The 19,399-nt window shown below is 37.2% G+C and overlaps 3 protein-coding genes across 3 annotated transcripts in view; 1 reads left to right on the forward strand and 2 right to left on the reverse strand.

Moving 5' to 3' along the window:
• Positions 1–19,399, forward strand: part of LOC104116999 (protein DETOXIFICATION 19-like) — a 169,305-nt gene that overhangs the window by 44,069 nt on the left and 105,837 nt on the right. The gene's annotated exons all lie outside the window — the stretch shown is intronic.
• LOC138896757 (uncharacterized) lies at positions 1,772–14,158 on the reverse strand. The gene is made up of 3 exons (XM_070181969.1): positions 13,717–14,158; positions 2,928–2,996; positions 1,772–1,999 (listed from the first exon to the last, which is right to left on the reverse strand). Exons 1-3 carry the CDS (start codon positions 13,891–13,893, stop codon positions 1,919–1,921), a joined length of 327 nt encoding a protein of 108 aa, XP_070038070.1. The 5' UTR covers positions 13,894–14,158; the 3' UTR covers positions 1,772–1,918.
• On the reverse strand, positions 14,676–17,981 carry LOC104107850 (multiprotein-bridging factor 1b). Its single transcript, XM_009616763.4, has 4 exons — positions 17,765–17,981; positions 15,998–16,081; positions 15,153–15,235; positions 14,676–15,027 (listed from the first exon to the last, which is right to left on the reverse strand). Exons 1-4 carry the CDS (start codon positions 17,895–17,897, stop codon positions 14,908–14,910), a joined length of 420 nt encoding a protein of 139 aa, XP_009615058.1. The 5' UTR covers positions 17,898–17,981; the 3' UTR covers positions 14,676–14,907.

Consider the following 19,399-nt stretch of genomic DNA (forward strand, 5'->3'; position numbering starts at 1 on the left):
AATAATACTGAGGCATCTTTGCCACAAACAAAAATAATACCTGTAATCACGACATCTGAGGCCTCTGCATCTGGTCTAGCCGGAAAAGCATAGAATCGAGCTGGAGCACCAACTGTCTGGCCTCCGCCTGGCTGACCTCCACCTTTAGGACGACCCCTACCCACCTGTCCTCCGCCTCTAGGTGGTCGGACTTCTGGTGGAGCAACTGGTCCGGTAAGCATAGGCTGTTGACCCTACTATACTGGTCTACCTCGAAGCCTGGGGCAAAACCTCTGCATGTGACTGGATCCCCGCACTCGTAACAACTCTTCGGTGCGATGGGCTGCTGACTAAGTATCTGGCCCTGGGGACCTGAATACCCACGGAAAGAACCCTGAATAGCTGGTGGGCGATAAGAACTCTCTGGTATAACACTGAAATAAGGTTGTACTGGAGCATCTCGAGGAGGTGGTGGTGCTGGATATGGGGGTCTGCTGACGTACACCCTCAATCCTCCGGGCTATCTCACAACTCGCTCATAAGAAGTACCCATCTCAACCTCTCGAGCCATAGTGTACTGAATACCAGTATGTAAACCGTCTACAAACCTTCGCACTCTCTCCGCCTCAGTAGGGAGTATCATTAGTGCATGGTGAGATAATTCAGAAAACCTCGCCTCATAATCAGTCACTGACACTGACCCTGCTGGAGCTGCTCAAACTGAAACCATAACTCTTCCCTCTGGGAGGGTGGAATATACCTATCCAAGAAGATACGGGTGAACCTGTCCCAAGTCATGGGAGGAGAATCTGCTGGTCTGCCAAGAGCATAATACTGCCACCATCTACGGGCTCTACCCTCTAGCTGAAAAGTAGCGAAATCAACCCCATGGGATTCCAATATCCTCATGTTATACAGTCTATCCTTGCAACAATCAATGAAATCCTGTGGATCCTCATGTCGCTCATCCCCGAAGACAGGAGGATGTAGTTTATTCCATCTGACCAATAGTTTCTGAGGATCGGCGACTATAGCTGGCATGGGCTCAGGTGTAGCTGTTGCCACAGGCTGGACTCCACCCACGGGTAGTGCACCGTGGGTCTGATATACAACAGCTGCCTGTCCATGAGCCTGCGCGGTAGGGGTTTGTGCTCCCCCGCCCGCCTGAGATGTGGCTGGGTCTGCCGGAAATAAACCGGCCTGAGTCATATTGTCCATGAATCGCAGCATATGACCCATGACATCTTGAAATCCCGGTGCAGATGTGAAGTCCACCGGAGCTGGCTTTGCCACATGCACCTCACCCTGCTCCTCAATAATGGGATTCTCTGCTGGATCTACTAGCGGCATAAATGGAACGGTCCTGGGACGTCCTCACCCTCTACCACGGCCTGGAGCCCTCCCCCAGCCTCTACCTCGGCCTCTAGCAACTGGGGGAGTAGCTCTTCCATGGTCTGGAATCTCATTAGAGTGTGTTCTCACCATCTGTGAGAGAATAAGAGAAGGATATTTAGTACTACATCAATTACACGATGGAATATGAAGAAAGGTAGTTTCCTAACACCATATAGCCTCTCAAAGATAAGTACAGACGCATCCGTACCGATCCGCAAGACTCTATTAGGTCTGCTCATAACTTATGAGACCTACGTGAACCAAGTGCTCTGATACTATGTTGTCACAATCCAATTTCACTTATAGGTCGTGATGGTGCCCAACACTACAGCTAAGCAAGCCAACTAATAAGTCAAACGTACATTGGTTAAACTTTTATTCCAAGAAAATAATAAAATACCAACTTCTACCAATGTGTGTGTGCCAAGACCCGGTGTTACCTGTGCATGAGCATCTAGTAGATTATACAAAACTCCAAATACTATCTGAAATGAAATAGACAGAATATAAATATAAGAAGAGACACTGGTAGCTGCAGAACGGCTCAGAAAGGCAGCTCACCACTATGCCTCGGGATGACGTGGGTATGTGACGATAGGTCCTCCACTAGTACCTGTCTCAGATCCTGCACAAAAAGTGCAGCAAGTGTAGTATGAGTACGTAAACAACGTGTACCCAGTAAGTATCAAGCCTAATCTCGAAGTGGTAGAGACGAGATGGCCGACTTTGACACTCACTATAGGTCAATAATAATTGAAATAAAACTAGAATATTTAAATCAACATGATTTACAGAATTTACAATAATTTATTTAATCAGCGAAAATAATCAAATTCCTTCAAATGTAATAATTTTTAATATATTAATTAAATTCCTTCAATTCAAATAATTTCCAATTTATCAATTAAACCTCATTTACAGGAGTAACAATTAATTCCTTAACAAGCAAGAATAATAATTCATTAAATTCCAAGGATTTTTCAATTTATTAATTAGCTTCACAAGCTGAAATAAATTATTAAAGTATCGTGTAATTATTATTATTATTAAACACGATTTCTGCCGAGGACGTACATCCTGATCCAGAGTGTCGTGTACACTGCCGAGGGACGTGCGGCGTGATCCATAGATGTATCTATCCTGCCGAGGCGCTCGGCCCGCTCCACAAGAAAGGAGGATATTTTCTTATGTGCCTCCAGAAGGAGAGTATATTTATTATAAGGTAAATTCGGGAGGAGAATAATTTTTTTTAACAATTAATTGATTTAAACAGAAAATCAAGCCTATGAGATTTCCATCATTTAATATATTTATCTAACAATTCACAATATATTCATATAGATATCAATTAATATAAATAAATCAAAGAATACAATTTATACAAGTAAGGCATGCTTTGAGTCCTAAACTACCCGGACTTTAGCATTAATAGTAGCTACGCACGGACTCTCGTCACCTCGTGCGTACGTAGCCCCCACAATTAGCAACAATTATTTAATTTTAATCACCTATGAAGTAATTTTCCCCCTCACAAGATTAGACAAGAGACTTACCTCGTCTTGCTCCAATTTAATCCACAATTTTGCCTTTTCCATGATTATCCAACTCTTTCTGGCTCGAATCTAGCGAAAATAATTCGATACAATCACTAAAAATTATAGGAAATAAATTCTATAAGGAAATACTACATTTTTAATAAAAATTCCGAAATTAATTAAAAGTTCGCCCGCAGGGCCCATATCTCGAAATCCGGCAAAAGTTATGAAATCTGACAATCCATTCAATTACGAGTCCAACCATACCAGTTTCACTCAAATCCGACTTCGAATCGATACCGAAATCTCAAAATTTTGTTTCTATGAGATTTCTAATTTTTTTTTTCCAAATTTCAATCTCAAAACACTAATTTATGGTGAAAACAATGATATACTTGTATATGTAGACCAAATCCGAGTTAGAATCACTTACCCCAATGTTTTCCCTTAAAAATCTGCCAAAAGTCATCTCTACTCAAGCTCAAGTTCGTCAAAAAATGACAAATGGGACGAATGCCCTCTTTTTATAAAACTTTGCCCAGCAGCCTTCGGAACTGCTCCTCGAACTGGGCCTTGATCGGGGCTTCGATCACAGGCTCGAGCCTGGACCTCGGTCATGTCCTCGATCAGGGCATCGAGGTTGGGCCTTCGATCATAGCCTCAATCATGGCATCGAGCTTGAGCCTTCGATCAGGGCATCGAGCATGGGTCTCGATCCTAGTCCTCGAGCCTTACCTTCGATCATGCCCTCGAGCCTTGCCTTCGATCGAGGCTTCGATACTGAGCCTCGTCCTTGGCTTCGACTCAGGCCTCGATCGTGGGCTCGATATCTGGGTTCGATCTGGGGTTCGATCTGGGGCTCGATCACAGCCCAAAATATACAACAGAAGAGAAAATTGCAGTAGCTTTTTAAGTCTAACTTTTGATCCGTTAACCATCCGAAACTCACCCGAGGCCCTCGGGACCTCAACCAAATATACCAAATAAAATTCCAAATAAAATTCCGAACACGCTCCTAAGTCCAAAATCACCATACGGAGCTGTTGGAATCATCAAAATTCTATTCCGGGGTCGTTTTCACAAAATGTTGACCGAAGTCAAACTTAGCACTTTAAGGCCAACTTAAGGAACCAAGTGTTCTGGTTTCATCCCAAACACTTCCAAATCCTGAACCAACCATCCTCGCAAGTCATAAATCATTATAAGCACCTAGAATCGATATTAATGTGATTATTGAAATGTGTTGAAAGTTATGTACACGAGGTGATGAGTGTGTACACAGGCTAAATATGAAATATTATATTTTTAAATTGTGTAGATCATTGTTGCGCATTTATTAAATTATTTTATCTTGTTATATTCTTCATCATTGATCTGAGATATATACCTTAAATTTGTTTGACCTTTTCCTACTAATTGTTATACCTGTTTAGTTGAAACTTGATTTCTTTTATTCTGTGCATTACTTGAAGGGTGATTTTCTTTAAATTAAACATTATTAATATAAAGTATTTGGCATTTTAAATTTGATATTGAAGCAACATATTAAAGATTTTGAAATATTAGTTTCCTGAATTATTTATTCTTGAATATTTTGTAAGATTTTTTGTACTCATTGTGATGGAGCCGTGAACTCTTTATTGTGGAAAACTATTATTGATGATTTATTTTGGCATGAGCCGTGAGCTCTTTATTGTGAAAAAATATTGTTGTTGAATTATTTTGGCAAGTTACATTATTTGAGCACTTGAAGTGCAAATTGTGATATACTGTGATATTGATACGCATGCGGTGGTATAAGGTCTGGGTATTGAAACGCATGCAGTGAGATAAGGGTGGATTGATACGCGTGGCTAGTAGGGGAAACTACTAGAAGTCATGCGGTGTGATACGGATGGCTAAAACGCGGGATGCTATTTCGGAAAAAATATTTTCTTTCAAATAAATTGTGAAGGCTCCCGCGGTGAGATAAGAAAATGAGATATTGTGAATTTGTTTATGATTTGGGACTACGAGGCGGTACCTCGAGAGTGCCCTTGTTGATATTGATTATGGACGCAGTTGCCTTGATAATTTGATGTGATTTTCTTAAAGTTGAAAGAAAATTCGATTTTGTTTTCACGAGATATTATTTGCCATTATTTTGCTTAATTAAATGGTGACACACTACTTGATTCATTTCCAATGCCATTTTATTTTGCTATATTGTTAAACATTTTATCATGCCATTATTTTATTCCAGTAGGGCCTCACCTGACCTCGTCACTACTCTACCGAAGTTAGGCTTGGCACTTACTGGGTACCGCTGTGGTGTACTCATACTACGCTTCTGCACATCTTTTTTGTGCAGATCCAGGTACATCTTACCAGCCTAGACGTCAGTGAGTTACCTGCGCACGGAGACTTCGAGGTATATCTACCAGCATCCGCAGACTTCGGAGTCCCCTTCTATCATTTTTATGTTGCTTCCTTATTTTTCTTTAGACCTTGATATATAGATACATTGAGAATAAATTCTTAGAAGCTTGTGACTTATTTCTATCGGGTTTTGGGAGTTAAAATTATTTGAATTGTAATTTATTTATTTCATATATTTATTATTCTTCCGCATTGATAGGCTTACCTAGTCAAGGAGATGCATTATTTACCTCTTATACCTAGGTTAAAGAGGTTATATGAATCAATGAGTTTTGCTTCTCATATGAGATGGCACTTTGAAAATAGAAGACCACCTGGTGTTATGTGTCATCCTTTAGATTGAGAAGCTTGGAAGCACTTTGATAGGACATATCCAGATTTTGCTAGTGAACTAAGGAACAATCGGTTAGGTCTGTGTGCGGATGGCTTCACACATTTTTCTATATCTGTGACACCATATTCATGTTGGCATGTCTTTCTTACACCTTATAATCTATCACCTGAGTTGTGTATGACTAATCCATATATATTCTTAAATTGTATTATCCCCGGTCCACGTAATCCGAAAAGTTTGATTGATGTATATTTGCAACCTTTGATTGATGAGCTAAAACAGTTGTGGTATGATAGTGTTGAATATATGACATATCAACCAAGCAGAATTTCAATTTGGGTGCTAATTTAATGTGGACTATTAACGATTTTCCTGAGTATGGAATGTTGTTTGGGTGGATGACTGCTGGGAAGTTAGCTTGTCCTTACTGCATGTAAAATGGTAAAGCGTTCACTTTGAAACATGGCCGAAAGCAATCATGGTTTGATTGTCACCGTCAATTCTTGCCTGGTGATCATGAGTTTAGAAAGATGAAAAATGCATTCAAAAAGAATAAATTGGAATATGATTCTCCACCTACGATACTTTCAGGTGAGGAAATTTGGGAAAGGGTCCAGAACTTCAGTAAATTTACTGAGGCTCCACCTTATAGATTCCCCGGATGTGGTGTTACTCATAATTGGATGAAACAGAGTATATTTTGGGAGTTGCCTTATTGGAAGGATAATCTTCTCCGACACAACCTTGATGTCATGCATATTGAGAAGAATTATTTTGGCAATTTGTTCAACACAGTGATGGATGTTAAAGGTAAGACAAAAGATAACCCGAAGGCTAGAATGGACTTACAAGAATATTATAGGCGGCCTGAATTATACCTGCAGACAGCAAACAATGGTAACGTGTTCAAGCCCAAAGCAAGTTATACATTTACTTTGGAGGAAAGACGACAAATTTGTGATTGGGTTACGAAATTGAAGATGCCTGAGGGTTATGCGTCGAATCTTGGAAAAAAGTAGATATGGAGGTAGGGAAGTTGAGCCATTTGAACAGTCATGACTGTCATGTTTTCATGGAGACCTTAGTGCCTATTGCATTTTATGGTTTGCCTGAAAGAATCTAGAAACCCATCATAGAGATTAGTTTATTTTTCAAAGACTTGTGATCTACCACATTAAGGGAAGAAAACCTACTTCGAATGGATCAAAACATTCGTGTAACTTCTAGTAAGATGAAAAAAATATTTCCATGTGGTTTCTTTGATGTGATGGAACACCTTCCAATCCACCTTATACACGAGGCACGACTTGGAGGGCATGTTCAAAGCAGATGGATGTATCCCTTTGAGAGGTAATATTATAAGTTTGATATAATATTCTATTTTATTTGAATGTTCGTGGCTAACATGACATTATGTAGGACAATTGGTAAATGCAAACAATTTGTTAAGCAGAGGAATAAGATTGAAGGATCTACATGCGAAGCCTATCTTGCAAAGGAAACTGCACATTTTTGTTCTTATTATTTTGAGAGTAACGCGCCATGTTCTAGGAATAGGCACACGGTCGAATGTGTGAATGATCCATTATATCCACCAATGTCCATATTCAATCAACCAGGCCGATGTTCTAAGGATGTTAGAAAGAGAGGTTTGAGTGATATGGAGTACAAGTCAGCTACACTTCATGTGTTGCTAAATTGTCCCGAAGTTGCCATTTCTCAAGTAAGTATTGATTTATTAGTTATCAAAATGTAAAATTTACTGTGATTACATATTGATGCAACTACTAAAAATATTTGATGTGTCACAGTCACTTCGTGGGTCAATTTGGCCACGATGTTGTATATACGAGATTTGATATGTGGTTCAAACAGTTTGTAAGTTTATCCGGATAATGTTCTTCTAATGTTTCCTCTATAAAAATTAATTCATAAGTTGTGCTAACTTATGAATTTTTTTAATACTGTGTAGGTAAATAATCCAAATAATGGTGTAAATCAAAATTTAAAAGATATATCTTGGGGACCTGGGCTTCAGGTCACAACAATGTCTAAGTACATAGTGAATGGTTATAAGTTTCATATAGAGGATTGCTCCAAAAATAAAAATAGCAACAACAACGGGGTGTGGGTTCAAGGTAGTGATGGCAACCAAGTTGGAGATATTGATTATTATGGTATGGTCAAAGAAATATTATAACTAGAATATACAGATTGGCCATATAAGAAATTGATACTCTTTAGATGCAAGTGGTTTGACCCAAATCCAACAAGAGGTACAAGAGTACACCACCAATACAACATAATTGAGGTTAATCATACGAGGGAGTATGATCGCTATGATCCTTTTATAATTGCACATAACGTTAGGCAAGTGTATTATGCTCCTTATCCATTGCGGCAGAATAAGTCCGATTGGTGGGTTGTAATAAAAACTAAGCATGTAGGTAGGGTAGAAGTCGAGAATGTGTTAGATGTTACATATCAAAACGATATCTCTAGTGTTCACCAAATAGTGAACGATCAGTTAGAAAATGATTTGGAACATCCTGAACGCATATTGGAAGAAGTTGATATAAATAAAGTAAAAATTATAGAAAATGAGGACGAAGAATCAACTGATGAAGCTTAAACAAGTGAGGGCGAAGAATTCTTGGACGAGGAACAATACGTCGATGAGGATTAAAAAGTTGGTTTTTTAAAGCACTCTCGTTTTATAGCTAGTATCTTATATGTTTCAATCTAAATGTGTATTTTATTATGCAGATGGCAGGCAAGGGTCAAGGTAACAATGACCCTACTAGTTCTCGGGGTCGAGAAAAGGGTAGGAAGGGAAAGAGGATGGTAGATAATAATAGTCCCCCTTGTCCACCCTTTTTAGAGATACCTATGTCTTATCCTCCACTACAGGGCTATACTGAGCTGCCACAGCATCACGAGCCGTACACCTTCATCAAGACACCAAGTCTTCCATCACAGAGCCATAGGACTATACGTCCGACATACAGTCCAGTTGCCTCACAGCCATCTGCATCGCAGCCATCTACATCACATTCACATGGATCACATCCCTACATATCATAGCCATATGGATCGCATCCATCCATGTCACAACCACTCGGGTCACAACCATCAGTATTACAGCCACTTGGGTCGCATCCAGCTATGTCGCAGTCACAGGGATCGCAACCATCTTCATCATCGACTCCATTTATTTTAGGCCTTCGCCTGTGAGGCAGTAGCTCTGACCCGCCTACACCGTTTACACATGCCTCTGATACACATGCTTCGGATGATGATGACGAGGTAGTGCATTATGATCGATATGGCAGGATCATCATAGTCCCTGAGGGTGATGGGTAAGTGTTATTTGTTATTTTTGCGTCTATTGTTTTGTAACATTTTTACTAAGATATTAATGTATTTTTATTATTAAATTGCAGATTCAGGCCGGGTAATAAGACTACGAAGATAATCACCAATGCCATCAGAAAGCTTTATGATGGCCCTTATGCGACTTGGACTGATTTTCCATTCTCGCTGAAGGAGCAAATTTTAAATCAATTTAAGGTATAAATATTCTTTTAAGCAGTTTAATAATTTATATTTATGATGTTTTCATCTAATATTTAACTTTTAAAATACAGAGCAAGTGTGTATGGGAAGAACGCTATAGCGCGGAAGTGGCTGCAAATTTTCATCATAAAGCTCGCAAGAGATTGGCGGATACTTTCTCGGATGCTAGAAAGAAGAACAAGAGACCTGGCTTGTTACTTGAGAATTTGTGGAATGATTTGCAAAGGCAATAGCTTGCCGCGGAGTTCTTAGAGAAGAGCGAAAAAGGAAAGAAAGCTCGCGCATCCGAGAAGGGAGGCTCCTTGCACATTTAAGGTGCGATCAGCCTAGGGACAATAAAAAAAAGATTGGTACGTAATATCTTAAATAATTTTACTTTTCTAAGTATATCTATTCTGTTTATTAACTCAATTAATTTGTTTTCAGAAAAATAAGTATGGGCGTACACAGGGCCGGCTGGAGGGTAAGGCTACTCAAGCCATTGCCTTGGGCCCCAAATTCTAGAGGGCCCCAAAAATATTATACTATATTATTATGTAGAAAAATTAACCCAAATAGCCGTCCACCCAACTATTTAAATCAAAAATAGCCGATGAAGGTATAACATATGCATAATTTATGTATTATATATGAATAATTGTGTATAATCAATGTATAATCTATGTATATGACTAGAAAAAGTAAATAGTGAATATGACCGGCTATTTGTGTAAAGATCCCTATTATTTATTAGTATATATCTTATGCGATTACTCTTAAGAGTCCAAATTTTAATATTTGGTTAAGAAGGCACAGATGAGTGAGTAAAGAGCGATAAATCTCCGTCTTGTTAGTAGTATATTTATTTTTCTCTTCCGTTCTAATTTTTCCTCCTTCTTTCACATGACTTTGAGATTTCGCTTTTCAATTTCAAGCTCTGTTTTTTTGATTTAGCTACTTTCTAATATTTAATTGACCCATTAATTAGAACGGGAGATCTTTTGTGTCTCACTGTTACATGAATTTTGTGAAATAGGCCTCTTAATACAATTTGGCTTTAGGCCACTAACTTCGTTGAGCCGCCCCTGGGCGTACAATGAGCCATGATGAGCTATTTAAGGAGACGCATATTGTAAAGAAGAAGAAATAGGGGGATCAAGATAGGTGGGTCGAGGATCGGGCCTCGACTGCATATGTAAGCTTTTAATTTTCTTTAAGTATTATAATTTACTTTTATAAGAATTTTGAAATACTGATTTAATTTAAAATAATATAGGGTTGCTACCAAAGTAACGTGGAGGAATTTATTCGTAGTCATCCAGCTTGTGAATCGGGCGAGCCAACCCAACCTTCGGACGAGGATGCTGAAAGAATATGGTTGGAGTTTGGTGGCAGTACAAAATGGGGGAAGGTATACGGGCTTCCTATTAAAAAATTCCATTGCTATAAGTGTGGAATGCAAGGAATAGAGACTTCCTCGCAAGGCGAGCAACTTAATAGGGAGAGCCTCTCCGCTATGCGAGAGAAAGTGACAAAGCTCACATCCGAGCTAGAAGCGGCCAAGGAAAGATAAAGGCTCAGAGATGCTTAATTCCTTGGCATGCAAGCTCATATCAAAACTCTCCTATCTACTGGTGCTTTTTCGTTGCCCCGGTCTCGTGAGTCATCGCCATAGGGTCCACCTCCACGTGATCGTTCCTCCCGTCCTTCCCGTGATCATTCCTCCCGTCCTCCACAAGATCGTTCTCTATACCGTCTTGTAAATGAAAGTTCATCAGACGGTGATAATGATGTTGTAGAAAATACCCCTTGACTTTTATATACTTTGAACTAGACAAATAGAACTATTTTTGAACTTGTTGTAATTAGTTTTAACTTGGTTTTGGATTGTTATGTTCAATTGAACTTTAATTTGTTAATTTTAAAGTATATATTGAATATTTGGTTATTGTTGTGTTGTTGTTGTTGTTGTTGTTGTTGTTGTTGTTGTTATTATGTTGTTGTTGTAATTCACTTGTTAGGGGTATTGGTATGCTCGCAGGTGGTGTAGCTACCAAAACAGGCATTTTATGCCAAAATTAAACCCAGAAAACCGACCAAAGTTAGTCAATTTTTAATTAAAAAAAATTAATTGTAAATTACCGACCAAAGTTGATCGGTTAATGAACATTGAATTCCCAAAATTCAACATTACCGACCAACTTTGGTCGGTATTTTTCCTGCACTGTTGAGGTTACCGACCAAAGTTGGTCGGTAATGTTTAATTTTAATTATTTTAAAAAAATATATATTTTCAATTACTGACCAAAGTTGGTCGTTTTTTTTATTTTAATAATTAATAAAAAAACATAAATTAATTACACCGACCAACTTTGATCGGTAAAATTAAATTAATAAAATATGTTTCCGACCAAAGTTGGTCGGTAAATAATTTAAATTGTCAGATGGTCGTTTAAAGCTACCGACCAACGTTGGTCGGTAAACCATTCCGACCATCAAAATATCGTCCACACCCAAATGGTCGCGTTTTGATAGGTAATTGGCCATAACCGATCAACTTTGGTTGGTTTTTAGCGAATTTCTAGTAGTCAGGGTTCGGGTTCGAGCCTTAGTATGACGACCTCGTCTTTGGTATGGAACACTTTATTACAGCAAAGTGAAACTTTTCGGTGTTTATACGGATTAATCAAGTACCAAAACGGGTACTGAACACTGAATAAGATACTAAAAATTTTAGAAGGATATATATATATATATATATATATATATATACACACACACTTGAGCAAGTTGAACTTGACTTAGGTTCTTCTTGTTTCGAGCTTGCAAAATAGCATCCTTCAATTTAACCGGTTTGTTTTGATTTTTAACAATAATAGGATTTGTAGGATATTGTGTCTGGTTTGTAGCAGGTGTTGTTGGATTGTGGTGTATGTTGACGATGATAGGAGGAGGAGAACGTTTTTTGGAGCCACAAATACCCATAATATATGGATGATAAATATATATGTGAAACAAAAATGAGATTTTAAGGGGAAAGATTGGTGCAGATAGAAGGAAGAAATTAGAGGGGAAGATATATAGAAGACAAGTTGAGTTGCAGAGACGGACCTTACCTATGTGTAATATTGAGGGGTAAACGGATTCCAGAAACTTCGACAGAAATTATATATGTATATGTATATATCTTGAAAATATATAGTTAATTTAAATAATTTGACACATTAAACACTATAAGTGCCCCGATCAAGCAGAGGCAGAATATTATGCCGGTGTTGCGTAAAAGTCTTGGGGTCCGCTTCTTCGTTAGGAGAAGATAAGTTATTACTCCTAGTAAAGTCATGCGCATGAGCAGGTCGATAACTTTAATTCAAACTCTATATTTAATTTAAGAGCTCACTAAACAAAATAAATAAATTATAGTTCAGAATTCATAAACTAAAAAATTTTGCTTTGCTCATGAGATAATTACATGAGCATACAATATTTTCATCGCACCTTCTAGCGTGGTGCTGCGTTGGCGGTAGGTGTTTACCTACTGATTATATAATTAAGACTTCCTTTTGTTTGTATTTAGTACTCCTATTTGAAGAGTCAAAATAGTGTTCTTCTTTGACCATGTGTCTTCAATATTATTTTAATTTTTTGAATTACCTATCATTTTGATCTATAGTATTTTTTATGTAAATTTTAAATATATGAATTTTATTTCCAAAAATTTGAAGAATTTATGTCCGTATTCACACAAAGAATTAAATTCTTTGGCCTCGTACCGAACCGTGTCAAATAAAGTGAAACAGAGGAATAGCAGTATGTAATAGTATGTAATATGTTAGAATTCAAGTTATATATATATATATATATATATATATATATATATATATATATATATATATATAGCATAGTGAATGCTTACACGATAAATTTAATAATTTATTATAATAAATATTATCAATCAATATTTATTAATTAGAGTTACTTTGCATGATTTAACTATGTAAATAGTTTTAATATTATTAATGCACATAAATTAATTATGAGATCGCTTTATCGCCTTCCATAGTGCGATATAATTTTACAAAATTGTAGGTACTTTACCTACTGGCGCCTGTAGGCAACCTCTTGGTGATTACGGCCAGCTCTTATATTTGCTAAACTTTTAAAAGTTAGAAATGCTTTCTAAAAAAAGATATTATTTTGAAAATACCAAAAGAAGTGCTTTCTAAAAGCAGTAGAGTATTAAATGGACTTATTTTGAAGAGTTAAAGGTACTTCATCAATGGGGAAAAGGTATATAATGATGATTTTGGAAGGAAAAAAAAACGTGGATTCTTTTCTCTTCAGCCGTTGGAAGCATAATGTTCGCAACGGTATGCACTAAATTTGATGTCCTCAGAGGACTGCACGATACACAAAGTATTCCGCACTCACGCAAAGTTCGAAGTGGCTGCTTCCACAGCTCGAACCCGTGACTCATAAGCCACACAAAAATAACTTTACCTGCTCCAAAGCTAAACCCCATGGATCAGCAAAGGCTTGTTCTGGACCAGGAGCTGGTGTTCGATGGTGAACGAGAGATAGAGGAGTGCACTCTTCTAGGCCAATGGGTAGATCAATGGTTATGATGGCTCTCTTGGTATCACACCTCGGCATGGTCGGACACAGGGCCACGGACATAAGTCGCACCCCCGCCGGCTATCTTTGATTGTCTTGGTCGGAAAATTGGGATCTTTTGAGCAAGTTGTCTCCTCTCTGATGATCTTTTCTAAAAGAAGTAATGAAAGGAAAGCCCGGGGTCAAACTTCAACTAAATTTGATATCCTTGTTACTCTTTTTGCCTTGTTAAGAAGGGATTTTTAAGTTAAAATCTCGGTATGTTTACGTTGTTATATACCATGATATTGTTTATGTGGGCTGCTTTTTCCCAACAGTTCTCTATCCACGCAAATTAAACTCAACCTTATAGGTCACATCACAAGATAATTTACTCAATAAGTGATTGACACCACATTCACATAACACAGAGATAACACTTCCTAGGTTCAGAAACTACACTGAGCTTACTGACACTCAAATCTGTTCATATTGCACACCACATAATGTTCCACCTTCACTCGCATTTGGTCATTTCGAATTTGCAGAGCTTAGCATTTACATATCTACTAATAGTACTAGTAATAATTAAAGTATCAATATTCCAACAACATTGACATAAGCAAGGGGAATACAAGGAGAGAGTTTGATATACGCACACTTCATAAATGGTTTACATCTTTGTGAGAAGGCAATATAAGTGTCAGGGCTGTTATATGCACATGACCAACAGACGGCCCTTGGACGTTCTTCTTAATAGAAACCAGGCATGAACATCAACTCTTATGTAGAGTTGATTATAGAGAGAACAAACTCCCATTTTCGGAAGTGTAACCTCAAATAATTTTGCAAAAAAGAAGAGCTCATTTGAATGATAGAGTAATCCAATAAAGTGGTCAGGAACTAAAGCAGAAAAGAAATCCGTACAAGAGGAACTTCAAATTTTCACTGAAGAAACAGCTCATTCAACAACCATATTCATGAATCCAGGCACAACGATAAGCAACGCAGTGATTAAAGAAAAGTTCATGTACATGACCACATCTTGGATTCAACCAGACAGTGAGAATCCATAAGGTTCACTTGTGCCACTACGCTTTATTTCTTTCCTCGAAGTTTCGCTCCAAGAGCTCTCTCCAGTTTAGAGATAATCTGCTGGTTTGGAATTGCCTTTCCAGACTCATATTCTTGGATGATCTGTGGCTTCTCATTTATCAACTGCAAAACAAGGAAGGTACTTATCAGATTTATTTTGCAACAAATGGACAATCTTCTCTGTCTGTGTCAATTTTTTCTTTTTCCTTTTTTGGGGATGGAGTCAAAAGTGAGACAAAGAGGCATACTTGAGCAAGTTGAGCCTGAGTCAGCTTCTTGTCTTGTCGTGCTTGCATAATGGCTTTCTTGAGTTCAGTTGGTACCTTTTCATCTAAAAACATAAATCAAACTATCAACGGACGCTTTCAAAGGAGAATGGTATTGCGGTGCTCTAGGGACAAAATAACTGTAAAACGTAGGCATAACTGCAACACTCTGTGTGTGTGTGTGTTTGTGGGGGAGATAGCGGATCTTAAGAGGCGGAAGAAAAGGAACCTCGGCGACCCAGAGATCGCGGAGTCCGCGCCCGTGCCGAAAGTGAAGAAGCTTTCCTCTCCTTTCAGTCGAGCATGCCCGCCCTTTAGCACTTCCCTTCCCTTACTCTAGGGCTTTTCTTCTCTTCTTCTCTAAGGGCAGTGAAAGCCATCTGATATAGGGCTTTCTCCTGTAATCTGTCTCTCGATAAGAAGCTTTCTTTTGATCCGGAGAAACATCATAGAAATGAATAATGAATTAATTTATTCTTCCTTCTTTGTTTTATTTATTATATAGATTGTGAACTAGCCCTGTCTCTAAAGTGAGGTTGATGCAGAGAGAGCAACCAAAGGATGTCAGTGTGCATTATTTCCTCAATTGACTTAAGAGACCATTAGAAATCATTGAAAATTTCAAATGCAGAAGGGGTACACACTGTGCTTTGGGAAACGTATGCTCCTTAAGTATTTCAAAAGGAAGATAATGCACCCATGCCAGACATCAGAGCAATTGAGAAGTAACTATGCCTTTTACTCACAGATATATCAGCAATTAAGCATGGTAGTTATCCCCTAGTAGTTTCTCTAGTTATGTCGTAAAAGGAGTAGTTCAAACTTACGAGACAAATTCTCAGTGTCTTCATCAAGCTTCCTGGTGTTCAAAGATGTACTACTTGAGGCAGCCTTGTTTGAGCCCGCATTAGCTGCATCACAATATAGGTATCGTGAGAACAATTTATCACTATAAGCAAATTCCATGAGGATACAAAAGCAGGAACATGTGACTTGACAACAGTAAAGGGGGAACAAAGCATCTGAATGTTTCAACTGATAAGTGAGCCAAAAAAATAAAATAAAATAAGAAGAACTAAGCCAGAAAGAGAACACTCCAAACAGTTAATTGTGTTCACACTTGAATGAACCCTTGTTTACAGAAGTTTCCCCGCTAACAATGATGTTTCTATCTTTTAGCAATTCACCAATCTCGAAATTTACATGAAAGTACGTCAAATAAGACCAAAACTTATATAGGTGCAATTCTGGTATAAGACTCTAATAATAATAAGAAACGACATGAACTGCTCAAGTGAGAAGGAATTCCAAGAGAGCTCCAGTTGGCAAATTCAACGTTCAAATGAAGAAATTAGCCAACTTCAGTTATAATTTGAAAGGAATTTCTTTATAGAAAAAAAAATACTTGAAAGGATTTTAACATATTACCACTTTCTAACTTTTCCTGCTTTCTGTTTTCCTAGTAGCAAATATTGGAACAATAAACTCTGAATACAGAATTTACTCTACCAGCACACCGGGATAATGATATAAATGTCAATCGACACAAACTTAAGCAGTAAATGCATGTTTAGTATTTGCAAAGGTAGTCTGAACGACTGACATTCAGGAAAAATCGATCACGTTAAGTATAAAATGCACCTAAAGCAGAGCATTTATTCTAAAATACCGCCAAGATTAGCATAATCAAAACTATTTTTGATACAGATTATAGTCATAGATAAACTGACATTAGCAATCATAAGCACAAGAAACAAATTGATCATGGATAAACTGACATATGCAGAAATCAGCTGATAATCTAACATTCAATAAGGACAGAAAGAGAAGTAGCATACACACGTCATTATACAGGTAGGCAAATTAAAGTAACAAAATTGCAAGAAATAGCTACACACAGACTAATAACAACTACAATTACACCTTAATCCCAAACTAGTTGAAGTCGGCTATACGAATCCTCCATGTCCATTAAGTTATACACATACTATCAGAAAAAAAGAGAGAAAATCAAGCAATACAAAATAAGAGTTAGAGATGAAAACAAGTAATTGAGCCAATTGTGAAACAGACTAATGATTACAACTACAACTACACCTCAATTCCAAAATAGCTGAGTTAGTTGGGTCCTTGAATTAAAAAAGGACTTTTGAGTCTTTTATTGAAGCGACTCAAGTTTTTTCTTTTCTTTTTTTGTTTGTTGGCTAGAAGTGACTCTTTCGAGATTAGTGTTAATGACACATTTTAAAAGCCTCCAAAGTTTTCTTATTTACAAAATAAGAAAAGAGCTAGAGATGATAAGATGAACACAACCTAACAACAACTACACTACAGTCTCAAACTAGTTGAGGTGAATTCTCCAATTTTCCTTATCAATTCACTGAATACCAAAAAAAAGGAGACAGAGAAACAAGCAATACAAAACGAGCTAGGGATAGGGATAGTCAGAGTGATTTTTAATTTGAAAAAATGAGTTCAGAAATCTTACTTTACAAAAACAGCTCAACAAACACTTATTACAAAAAGTATTACTACTATGCAATGGTAAGAAGAGGAAAGCGTGCTAAGAGAGAAGAGAGATGAGGATAAGGTACATTTTTTGACAGTTTCGATCTCAGCGCCGGAGCGACGGGCGGCGTTGACGGCTTTCTCGTCCTTGCGAGCGGCGGCGGTAGGCGCTTTCTTCCGGATTACGACGGGTTCCCAATCTTGTGCTATTCCGCTCATCGTTTTTTCTTCTTTGAAAATATCTCTAATCTGTCTCTGGATTTTTTGTTTTTTGGCTTCTTCTCTTAGACTTATATAGGAACCCGGCCGTCTAATTTGACGTGACACTATTCATATAATCAAAAATTAAGAAACTAATTTGATATTGTATATTAAAATAGTTTGATTAGAAGTAGTAGTAAAAATTTAGTTTAGAAGACAAATATCGAAAAGTAAAATTTGATTTGTGAAACAGTGTTTATTAATATTAAGATTTTTGAATTAAAACACACATTTAATTAAGTAAACAACAATAACATGCTCGTGTAACCTGAAGTTTGTGGAGGGTAATATTTATCTTTAATCCTACCATGTGGAGCTATAGAGATTATTTTTAATAAACCCTCGGCTAAATGAATGCATGAGCGGAACAATAATGAATAAGAAAAAACGGTAGTGTAGAAGCCATAAATAAGAAATAAAGTAATAACAACAAGATAATAAGATGACTGTGTATCTGGACGTGAATACTAGATAATTTCTAAAAAGTTAAAAGCATTTTTTTGGGCTAACATCAAAAAATGTTTTTGAGTAAAAGTATTTTTTTTATCTGTTAAGAAGAAGTAATAAATTTCTGTAGAAAATTAATTTTTATTAAAAAATTATATTTACCAAACAACCTCTCAAAACCTTATATTTACAAACAACTTCTTTAATTTCTTCTCGTAGTTGCCTTTAAGGACTTTCTGGTTGCGAGGTTTCTTTCTACTTCCGACCGTCTAATTTGACTTGACACCATTCATATAATTATAGGAAAATTAAGACACTAATTGATTTGTACGTCAAGATTATTTTTTTAGTTGTAAAAATTCATTTTGAAGAAATAAATCAATAACTAAACTTTGATTAGGTAAATAGATTAAACCCCATTTGGTTTTATTAAGATTAAGATGTTTAAACTCGAGTAGGAAGGAAAATTAAAGATAACTTATATTACCGACCCCAACTACTTTAGGATTGAAGGGCAATTGATTGATTGATCGATCCATCAGAAGACCCGAATCCTCAATCCGTATTTTTTCCATAAAAAATAGAAGAATTGGTGTGAATCGATTCTACATTGAATATTCATTGATCAAATCACACACCTTCCCAAATTCGACTTCTTTCCCCGGAACAACAGCAGGAAGAGTGGACTTGCCCAGCGAGGGCCGAGACCAATGCTATCAATAAGGGGTGAAATTCAAAAATAGTCAGATTTACAAGTGGTAATTAAAAAATAGTCACAGTTTCAAAAGTAATCGAAATTTAGCCACGTTTCATGTAAAGATAAATCTGAATGAAAACACTGTTCAAAATCCGAAAAATATTCCAGCATAATATACTGGAGTTCGAATTTTTTATATGTGAACTTCCAGCATAGAAGTTCATACACAGGTGCTCCAATCTCCAGTATATTATGCTGGAACTTTCCGTGTGCTAGAGTTCCAGCATAATATGCTAGAAGTTCATACACAGGTGCA

Source organism: Nicotiana tomentosiformis, chromosome 8, assembly GCF_000390325.3.
Source record: "Nicotiana tomentosiformis chromosome 8, ASM39032v3, whole genome shotgun sequence".
NCBI lineage: Eukaryota > Viridiplantae > Streptophyta > Magnoliopsida > Solanales > Solanaceae > Nicotiana > Nicotiana tomentosiformis.